Genomic DNA, 11,207 nt, shown 5'->3' with positions numbered 1-11,207 from the left:
TTCGACGGGGTCGAGCAGCTATTTCCGTCGAGTATGGTAAGAATATGCCGATTTCTTGGCACTCTGTCTCCTGCTTTCATCGTAATTAATGTACATGTACACAATAATAATAATACGCCTATTTTTGCGGGACGTCAAATTAGGTAACAAAACTCATTGTTTATTGAAACAGCCTTAAATCTCATGACAATGAAAGGGTCATCATAGCGGGAGACTGTCGAGTGGCTGGGCCAGGGCTGGCATCCCCCTCGGAGGCTGCCCGGGGTGGTTCCCCTCGACCGCGGTCGGGTCGGTGACCGTCGGTAGTAGTTTGAGAATCGCTGATCTAACGAACATTATAAATTATTAGAGAGGTTAGTTATTAAAGGTAGGAAACAATAATATCTACTTTGAAACGCATAATGTAGCATAACTTTCTTGAACAAAAGAATTAATAAAAAATAACACTGTTAAAAGTTTTCGCGTCCCATGAAAAGATCAAAGTTCCGGTACCCCGCTTTCTGGCGCGTATGCAGGGACGTCGGCATAACTAGCTGTCATCTGCATACGTAACAGCAGTTATCTGACCGATTTCCAATCTGACCCTCTGACCGGACATTTTGGAAAAAATGTAAATTATGTTTTAAATGGTTATTAGAATGTTTTTTTACTAAATAATTTAAGATGAAAACAAAAACAAACAATTTCTTCGGCTTGCGTTATTTTAGTGAGACATAACCTACAAAAATCATTCGTAATTAAGACACACAAGTTTATGGCAAATATGATTGGTTTCTTTCAGCAGGGGGGTGACTCACCATGCGAATTCACTGAGTCAGTTTTGTGAAGGACAGCAGAAGATGAAACACCAGCGCCACTAGCGTCACGCCCTATATTTGAATGACAGCTGATAAGAAACATGGGAGATGTAGTATTTTTCTCAGTTTTTGTAATATTTTGAATATTTGTAGATATTTTAAAAACTTTGAGTTTGAATTAAGCCAAGATTGACTGTTTCTAGAATTTAAAAAATATCGAGGATTAAAAAATATACCTTAAAAACACTGGAAATTCTTTGTAAGGAAATTAAAATTCAAGCAGAGTAAAATGGTAAAATATAAAGAATACCACTTCAAGGTTTAAAGCAAATAAAATTACAATTCTAAAATTTTAATATAAATAATAGTTTTTCTATTTTTAATTACTTGAATTATTCTAATGCATTATTACATTATAATAAAAATAGCATCAAAAATTATAATTGTTAATATTTAACATATTGTATTAATCGTCAAGATAGTGAAAATATTATCAGTGTAAAAGCTATTAAGTTTACTGTACATTTAGTCATATATTTATTTGAAAATTGGATTAAAATATGGAGATATGAATTAAATAAGGACTAAAGACATCGATGTATAGATCCGAAATGTCGAGCAGTGTACGAGTCAACCCGTTCAAATGGAGTGAAACGTGTTTTTCTCTGTTCCAAAAAATAAGGTTGACCATTAGCAGCAAGTAATTAACCGTGATTAAAATGATTTTATTGTTAAACCTGGACATGTAGTTTGTGAAGATCACTTATTAAAGGAACATATAATTTGGAAAAAGGTAGTTTTAGCTCCTGATTGAACGGTTATAGCGGTAAATATTACGATTTGTTTACACCGATGTCCTTTAACCTAAAATAACCGCATGGCTCTGACATTTTCATGTATACATTGATTTTAAAATTTTGAGATATTCTTCTTATTGCCGAACTTTTAGATTATTTTGATAGTGAAATGATTGGGAAAACCTAAAAGAATATTAAAGTTTGCAGGAAAGTTTTGTGTTGAAGTCAGATTGACACATGTCTAGGTTTGTATACACACTGTTTTTTTGACAATTGTTGAGCAATATAATATCCACTTATATGAGATAAGATTAATTGATTCTTTCTCAAATTGCAACCTAACCTACAAAAGGCCAGAGAGGAAGATTTTATATATGGCTTTACATCGTACTGAATCTATTTCTAGCCACATTTTTAATAAAAACGAAGATGGACAATAATGATTTGAGAAAAAGACGGGCTCAATTTGCAATGCATTAAGAGTCCGAAAGCATCGTGCTCTCAAACGAGCCCGGATGGACAGTCGATCCTCGTCGTCATCAAGTTCAATAGAATCATCAGCTGAACATCCGGAAGCAGCAAGTGAGTATAGTTATTTATGGTTATTTATGATATAAACTTTTATAATCGTGGTGTTTGAAAGATTTTTAAATTTTCTCCATTTCTTCTTTTCTCCTACGAGTAACTCCTCATAGATTCTGACAATGATATCAGTACACTAAATGCTTTTGGTTTTTAATCTGAAGATAAATTAACAATGTAGAATTTTCTATTCGTAAATGGCAAGAGACGTAGATTCCGACAAGGATATCAGTTCACTAAATGTTTTTTGTTTTTGTGTATGAAATATCAAATACCAATGTATAGGAAAAGTAAAGCACACTCTACGATTACGGAATTTTCCGTGACTCGAAAACTACTTTTTCGCAACTTTTGAATGCTTTAGTGATCTAATAACCTAAGAATTATCCCTAAAAATGTATCGAAGAATTGAATATTGTTAAGAATAGTATGATATTTCAAATACCAATGTATATGAAAAGTAAAGCACACACGATACGGGATTTTTCGTGACTCTAAAACTACATTTCCAGCTCGACTTTTGAATGCTGTAGTGATTTAATAATCTTAAAATTATTCCTAAAAATGCATCGAAACGTCGAACACTGTTAAGAATAGTATTTCACTAAGAATACCAAAGTATATGAAAATTAATGCACACGCTGTGTAGGGTTACGGAATTTTCCGTGACTCTAAAACCCAATTTCCAGCTCGATTTTAAATTGCTATCTGTTTTTTTCACTTCTCGTACAAACTAAAATTATCGTACACTGTCTACGATTATGGAGAAATGAACCAAATTTAATTTGACATGATTACAAATGATTAAAATTATTATCTTAACATGTTCTAACAATATCTCCAATAGCAGGAACAGTGACAACGAAAATCGTCTTAGAATCAGCTCTTCATTAACTGCAGAGGATGCACTTGATCGAAATTCCGCTTCTGCATCTGATCTACCTCTGAGTAATTCTCCTGGGAGTGAATCCAGTAACTCCTTATCAGATGTGGACTCCATTGATGATCCTCCAGCTCCTTTTGACGGTTTTTATGGAGCAGACGAAGACGGAGAGGACAGTGAAGTCTCAGATATGTCAACTACTGTTGATTCCGAATGGAGTGAAGAAACTGCGAACTCAAATATTCTACGAGTCCGGGAAATAAATGAATTGCGCGAAAGGGCAATTCAGACAGGAACAAAGCACGAGCATTTAGACAAATTGCTACTAATATTGAGACGTGGATTATTGTCTGATTTGCCGAAAACGTCTAAAACATTTCTGGATACTTCGACTGCGAAATATAATATCTTGAAGATGGAAGACTTCCATGGCGATATGGGACAATTTGTCTACTTTGGGCTACAAAAAGGGTTGAAAGGTTGCGTGGATTTGGAAACTCATACGAGTAATATTATAGAATTACTTGTTAGTGGAGATGGATTACCCTTGACTAAGTCGGGCTATAAGGATTTCTGGGTAACATCGGCTAAAGCTCATTTTCTTCCTGATATTTACAAGCCTTTTCCCGTGGCAGTATTTTATGGACGCTATCAACCTTATAGCACTGAGTCCTATTTAGAAAATTTAATTCAGGATTTGAACAATTTGCTGGAAAATGGAATCGAGATTTCTGACAGACACTATGAAGTAAGTCTAAAGTGCTTCATCTGTGATACACCAGCGCGAGCATATTTTAAAGGCACTGCTGGTCATACTGGGAGGTATGCCTGCATAAGATGTACGGTTCGAGGAAGAAAAGGAAACGTCGGCTCTACTGCATATTCAACGTTTGATTCTTAACAACGGACAGATGGATCCTTTAGAGAAATGCGATAGAGAGAACATCATAAGCTGCCATCTCCTCTGCTCGATATCAATCCACCAATAAATATTATATCTTCTTTCGTGCTTGATTTCATGCATCTCTGTTTGGGAGTTATGAAAAGTTTAATGGAATGGTGGTTTGACGGAGATTTAAATGTGCGTTTTAGTGCGAGATTGATAGAAAAACTGTCTCAAAGAATGGAGAGTTTGAATAAGTTTGTTGTTGCCTATTGTTGTGAAAAATATTTTGCTCACATGATTATTTAAACACTTCCTGCTTTTCCACGTGGCTTGTCGGATTTTGTGTTGCGAAGAACTGTGTCGCGTGTACAATCAACAGGCTAAAAGTTACCTGCTGATTTTTTTAGAGCATTGCTCGGTTTTTAAGGTGCTAAATCGCAAATTTTGAATTGTCATCATTTAATTCACTTCGCTGATGATGTAACGGAAATGGGTTGCAGCTTGTCTCGCATCACAGCTTTTCCCTTTGAAAGTCTTTTAGGAAAAATGAAAAAAAAATTCGGACTGCTTTGCAACCACTGGCTCAACTTTGCAGGAGGCTACACGAAGAATATTATATAAAAAACAATAAAGCTGTCATGCCACCTCAAATTGAGATTCTGAAACGTGTTCGCGATGTACATTCGAAAATCAAATATAAAGAATACATCATCGCCAGCAAGTTACCTGACAACTTAGTTTTGCTCAACATTGGGATGATTTTTAAAGTTGAAAAATTGTTTGGACCTACTCGATCCATGATGATGGCAGGGAAAATTTGGAACAAAAGGAAATCAATTTTTACGTATCCTCTCGAATCGAACCTGGTTGATATGTGGGAACTAGAAAGACGTCCGTCTGTCTATCTAAAAACTTTCACAATTAGGTATATATATATATATGTTTATATTATATATTATATATATAAGAAAATGGATATATTGCATATGAAAAATAGAATCCATGGGAGAGAACATATGTACGCAATACCTCTTCTCCATTAATTGAGAATATTTGGAAAATATCTGACATATTTCTGCGTTCCATTGACCTTCATTTGAGCGATCCCAAAACATTCAAATGTCAAATTTGTTGTGTTAATTTAATTGTGTAAATGTACATTATTAAATTAAATTTATGTATTACTTGTAGAATTCTAAACGATTTCAACACACGACAATATTAACGAAATCGAATAATAATTATGGAAATTATAAAGGATAAGCATTTAATATTAAAAAGTTTGAATAATTTAGGACTGAAATAACGGTTTTGTAGAGAAGAATTTTGTATGTTAAGAGTAACAAATAATTTAAAAGCAAAGAAAAATAAAAAGTCTTTCCTTCAGAAGAAGTGTTTCATTGCCCTTCATTAGAGCGATCCCAAAACAATCAAATGTCAAATTGGTTGTATTAATTTAATTGTGTGAATCTAAGTTTTGTTAATTAAATGTATGTATCACTTATAGATTTTTAAATGATTTCAAGACACGATAAAATTGACGAAATTGAATAATAATTATAGAAATTATAAAGGATGAGCATTTCATATTGAAAAGTTTGAATATTTTCGAACTAAAATACTTTTCACAGTATAAATTTTTCCTTCTACATATTTAAACGTTAAATAAAACAATGATTTTTGTTCCAAATACGATTTTCAACGTTTCAGACAATCACCGCTCTCGCCCAATTAGTCACGTCACCGATAAAAGAAACGCTTCCTCCAAGAAGAAGGTCTGTTCAGAATTGGAAGAAATAAAAAGTAGTTATCAAGAGCAATTTGGATTTAAAGTGAGTGATTAACTGAAAGCGGAACGTTTGAAGTGAGTGATCCAAAGAGTGAAAGTTTTTGTGCTGTTGATAATAACCATGGGTGACAAGATGCAAGGAAGAAAAGGAGACACAGGTAATATACATTTTTCTAGTTTTGGCTTCTTTTCCCCTACTTTTTATTCTTCTCTAAATAAGAAAAACAATGCATGATCAACTGTATATCCTGCTTTGAAATCAGTCAACACAATAAGGAAGGGATCAATGAAATAGTATTTAAAACATGATAAAAAATCAATATTGATCAATGATTTTGTAGGTTATGTTAATTGTCGCCTATCTCTCTGCGTCCGTAGGATGGCCATACTTATGACCAATGTCGTGAATTGTCTGCTATTTTGTTATCAACATAGCAGTCAAAATATCCTGCTTTGAAATCACACGACACAATAAGGAAAGAATCCATGTAATAGTATTTAAAACTTGATAAAAAATCGATATCGATCAATGATTTTGTAGGTTATGTTAATTGTCGCATATCACTCGGCGTCCGTAGGGCGGCCGTACTTAGGGCTAATATCGTGAATTGCCTGCTATTTTGTGATCAATATTATATAATAGTTGAACTTAAAGTAAACTAAATTAATTTTCAACAAAAAAACGAATAAATGATGAATCTTGAACTAAAATATTTCAATTTAATCCTTGCTTGCCACGCATCTATAGAATAACATACTTGCCACACCGGGATAAGTTTTTACCTCAGTGACGAAAACTGTCATAAAAAATAAACTACTGAACAAATTACGTGAAAAAATGAAATACCTATTTTAAGCAAAATAACTCATTTCATTTAATAGTTAAACTGTATGTAAATGTAAATTTTTGTTGAAATTAGTAAAGAGAATTGTAATATGAAAAAATCTTAGCATTTAAGAGAAGATGTCAGGTTAACGGGTTCATGGAATATCTTATATTTAGTATCTCTCAAGTTTATATGACACTCGAAAAATAGTTTATTCCAAAATATTAATTTCAAACGTACTTGCTACATCAGGGTATTTTTATACCCCACGAAATTTTATACGGCTTTTATTGAATTTAGATACTTAAATGTAAGGAAATGTAGGCCTGGGGTATTTTTTTATCCAGCAGACAGCGAACAAGGTTTAATATCGAAAATATGAATTTTAAACTAAATTGGTGAATCTTTAACTTGAGTTCTAGCATTTTCAATTGAAAAGATGGTTTTTCAACCACAAAGATTAATTAGCCGCAAAAACCCCCGAATTCTCAACAGGATAAAAAGATTTTCCATCGAATAATTCAATTTTTGATAATAATTATCAATTGTCAAGTGATTAGTTAAATTCCACACCAAAACATATATTTTTAACCAAAAATAGAATAGGTAAATTTTCTGTTTTATAAAACTCATTGCTAACAAAATTAAAACGAATTGTCAACAGAATAGTTAAGTTTTTCACAACAATACTTTAATTCTTTACCAGTTATGTAGTTTTCCAACAAGGTAGTTACAGTTTTGCACCAGAGATGAATTTTTAATGAAAAAGAAGTGATATTTCACAAACGAGTTTAACTTTTAACCAAGGATTTGAGTGGATTTGAGCGGTGAAAAGGACCATCCGTGACTCCAAGTTCAGAACAAAACTCGATAAGCAAGATAAGTTGATGAATATCGCGTTGAGTATATTCCAGCCTTCTACATCGCGAACTATGGAAAATCATATCCCTACCATCGCTTCTCCTCCATCAATGTCTGATTGTGAACCTGAAGTTCAAAGTATGGACTCTATATTCAACAATTTTCTGATTTAAATTGCAAGCAACACGATTTCTGGAAATTTAATTTTTAATTTTCATATTGTAGGTAACAACGAAGAAATCGACTTTACGAGTGCCTTAGCACCACGTCTTGTCGAAATACACAGAGAAAATTCTGGTAAAAATAAAAATTTACGTTCATTAAGAGAAACATTCAAATTAATAGTTTTAAAAATTCTCCGTTGAATTTCCCTTAGATCAAATTGAATTTCTCAGATTTGCAATATAATTTTATAACCCTCATGCTGCTTTCGAAGTTCCTAATATGTATTTCTGGCTTGTAATCAAATTTTCTTCCACATTTGCGAAGCCTCGAAAAAGAAGGGTAATTAGTGAATCTGAAGATGAAGGTACGCCACTGAAGCGCAGCCAATTGACTTCGGACGATAAAGAAAGTGAGTTTAATTAAATTACGTTTAATTCGATTTCTGAAGATGTAGTTTCTATTGAATATCCTTCTCTCTCGAATTACATTCAATAAGTTTTATGGAGATTTAATTTCCGATTTGCGAGTTACAGATGACGATGGAAAAAACGACTCCATGAGCGCCTCAGCAACAAGTTCACACCAAATTCTAACAGATAATAATGGTAAAAGTTAAAATTTATATTCATGTATACAAAAAGTTCCAATCAATATGTTTAGAATTCGTAGATGATTTTCCCTAGGATCAAACTTAAATTTGATAATTCACAATATAAATGTATGATCCTTAATATTTCGGTAGTTTATGTATAATGGAATAATCAAATTTTCTTTCACAGTTACGAAAGCTCCAAAAAGAAAGGCAATCATTGAATCTGAAGATGAAGTTCGACCAAAGAAGCGGAGCATATTGAGTACTGATGATGAAGAAAATGAGTTTCATTGAATTATATTTAATACGATTTGTCCAGGTTCAGTTTCTACTTAAGATCGTTGTCCCTCGAATTGCAATCAATATGATTTCTAGAGATTTTATTTCCAATTTTGAAATTGTAAGTGACCATGAAAAATCCGACTCCGTGAGCAGTTCAGCACCAAGTCCAGGCGAAATTGCAAGAGAAAATTCGGGTAAAAGTTGAAATTTATATTCACGAAGACCAAAATTCGAAGCAATACTTTTAAGAATTCGGAGTTGATTTCCCCTAAGATCAAATTTAATTTTGCCGATTTACAATATGATTATATGATCCTTACTCTTTCTGAAGTTTGTGATGTGTTTTTTCACTAATTATCACATTTTCTTTAACAGTCAGTACACCTCGAAAAAGAAAGGCCTCCAGTGAATCTGATGATGCAGGTAGACTAAAGAAGCACAGTAATAACTGCAGAATATTGACGACTGCGGATGGAAGAAGTAAGTCATATTGAAGTTCATATTGATTGATATGGGAATCATATTTTCAAACTTATTTTAATAACAATGGAATAATTTTGTATCCTCTACTTTATTCTAAAATTACGGTCCTCGATTAACATAATCTAATGTAACTGAAACTACATCCACTGGAACAATTTGGGTAACTGTGAAGTATATTAATTCCTTTATACTTTATTTCATAGGAATTCTTGAGAAAGATGTCTTCAGCCCAACTGTGACAGCCAAAGAAAAAGGTTCGTCCAAAATCGAATTTTTTTTAGTTCAAATGCGTGGGCAAAAATTGTATTCTTCTCAGATTTTTAACAAGTTTCTATTTTGTTTCCAGATAACATTGACCTATTATTAGAAAGAATGCTCATGGGACAGTATCTGCTCAATGTTCAGCAGAGGAATTTAGCGAATAAAATAACCCATATAGGTACTCATGTGCAGAGTCTCGAAGAAAATGTTAGCGGTGAACAAAATGTGAAGCTAGTCAAAGATTTTGCAGAAGACTTCGATTTGAATTTACCATTCGCCCAGCTCCAGGATTTTCAAAACTTCGACAATCAGCTAGAAGCAGATCGGACGATCCGAAAGCGTTTCGTAAGTTTATGATTAAGTTAATATGGTATATCAGTTTATGTCACCGCTTATAAATTAAGAAAAACGAACTTAATGTTTACAGATTTTTTCAATTACTTTGCAACCACTTAATAATGGTAAGGCACTGATTAATTAATCTAAAAAATTTATTCTGCCAATTGGCTTGATTTTTTAAAAATTATTTCAACAACTTTAAAATGCCTGAATAATTGTGAAACACAAATTAATTGGAAATATTTATTCCAGAAATCAACGCTATCAGATCTGTTCACGACCGATATTAGCGTTACGCTAGCAGAAGAAGACGGAAAAAAACGCTTATATTCAAGAATACACGATTTTATAGAGCAATGCTAGGTACTAAAACATAAAATATTTATACAATGAAAAAAATATATTTTTCTTCACACAGAAGCTGGTTCTAACAGAGAAAGATTTTCTGAGAGATCTCGGATTAACAATGTCCAACGCGAAGGATTGGTAAGGGTACCGGCTGCCACGAACAAAAAGGAGAACAGATGTAAAAACTCTAATCGAATAATATAACAGGAATTATCTCATTTATCATCATATTTCTTATACATTATATTTGTTTATATCAATCAGTATAGTGCAATATATTATATAATAAGGTATTAAAAAAAACATATACTATAATTTGTATGATATATTAATAAAGTTTTTTATTACTTAGAGATTATATCTGTGAAGTTCTGATACTTTTTTATAAGGTCCAATCTAGACCATCGCGTTGTAAAAGCGTTACACGTCTGGCCAGCGTTTGATCAGCTCATCTATTCTGGACGAGCTGATAAGCGGCTGGTCAGCTCCGTCTAATCTAGTCCATCTCATGGTTTAGGCGTTACACTTCTGGCCAGCGACGCTATTAGACCGTCTGTCCAGCGTCTGACCAGACACAAGACGGTCTGGCCAGCGCCCCGAAATTTTTCCACACGGGATTTCTATATTTATTTACAATTACATTAATTTATTTATAAATGCAAGCATTAAACTATATTATAATGGTAAAATAATGATTTTCTGGCAGTCATAATGGTAAAAGAAATCTAAATTAAAACTAGGGGTTTTGACATCTCAATTTCCAAACTGCCCTGATCCTTGTTAGAAGGCTGACTTTCTATTAAACATTTCAGAATCCTTTGTCAAAAAATCGCGCTTTATTAGACGAGTTTTTTTAGCAGCCTTCGAATAATGCTCGAGGCAGTTTGGAAATTGAGATTTCGAAACCCCTGGTTTCAATTTAGGATTATCATACCATTCTAACTGCAAAAAATAATTATGTTACAATTTGTATTTACTTTAATAATTGAATTTATTAATAAATTAATGTAATTGTACATAAATGTTGAAATTCAGCGATAATTCAACACTGTCATTAATGTTACTTTTACATTTTTCTTACAGATAGTAAGGGTCTTGAAATATTTGTTAAATTACAAAAACTATTGGAACTATAATTTTGCACTCTATCATAATAATCTAAAAGTTCAGTAACAAGAAGAATATATTAAAATATGAAAATCAATGTTGTCATGTAATCGTCAGACCCTCTCGATTATTTTAGGTTAAAGGACATCAGTGCAAACAAATCGTAATACTTACCGCAAGAACCGTTCCATCAGGAGCTAAAACTTCC

The 11,207-nt window shown here is 32.9% G+C and overlaps 2 protein-coding genes across 3 annotated transcripts in view; both read left to right on the top strand.

The window, feature by feature from the left end:
* Positions 1–5,745, top strand: part of LOC117170542 (dynein assembly factor 5, axonemal) — a 23,803-nt gene extending 18,058 nt beyond the window's left edge. The window contains exon 7 of one of the 2 annotated variants that reach the window (XM_033357351.1): positions 5,656–5,745. The gene's annotated coding sequence lies outside the window, so the exon portion shown is untranslated. Of the gene's footprint in view, positions 1–781; positions 970–5,655 lie in introns of those variants that run through there. The other variant, XM_033357350.1, reaches the window with a different exon arrangement.
* A 110-nt stretch (positions 5,746–5,855) lies between these two features.
* On the top strand, positions 5,856–8,473 carry LOC117171073. The gene is made up of 5 exons (XM_033358121.1): positions 5,856–5,892; positions 7,648–7,719; positions 7,859–7,996; positions 8,121–8,192; positions 8,367–8,473. The coding sequence occupies exons 1-5, from the start codon at positions 5,856–5,858 to the stop codon at positions 8,471–8,473; spliced, it is 426 nt and encodes a 141-aa protein (XP_033214012.1).
* The last annotated feature ends 2,734 nt before the right edge of the window (positions 8,474–11,207 follow it).

This window comes from Belonocnema kinseyi, chromosome 4 (genome assembly GCF_010883055.1).
Source record: "Belonocnema kinseyi isolate 2016_QV_RU_SX_M_011 chromosome 4, B_treatae_v1, whole genome shotgun sequence".
Classification (NCBI taxonomy): domain Eukaryota; kingdom Metazoa; phylum Arthropoda; class Insecta; order Hymenoptera; family Cynipidae; genus Belonocnema; species Belonocnema kinseyi.
This window is presented reverse-complemented; position numbering and strand designations above follow the sequence as displayed.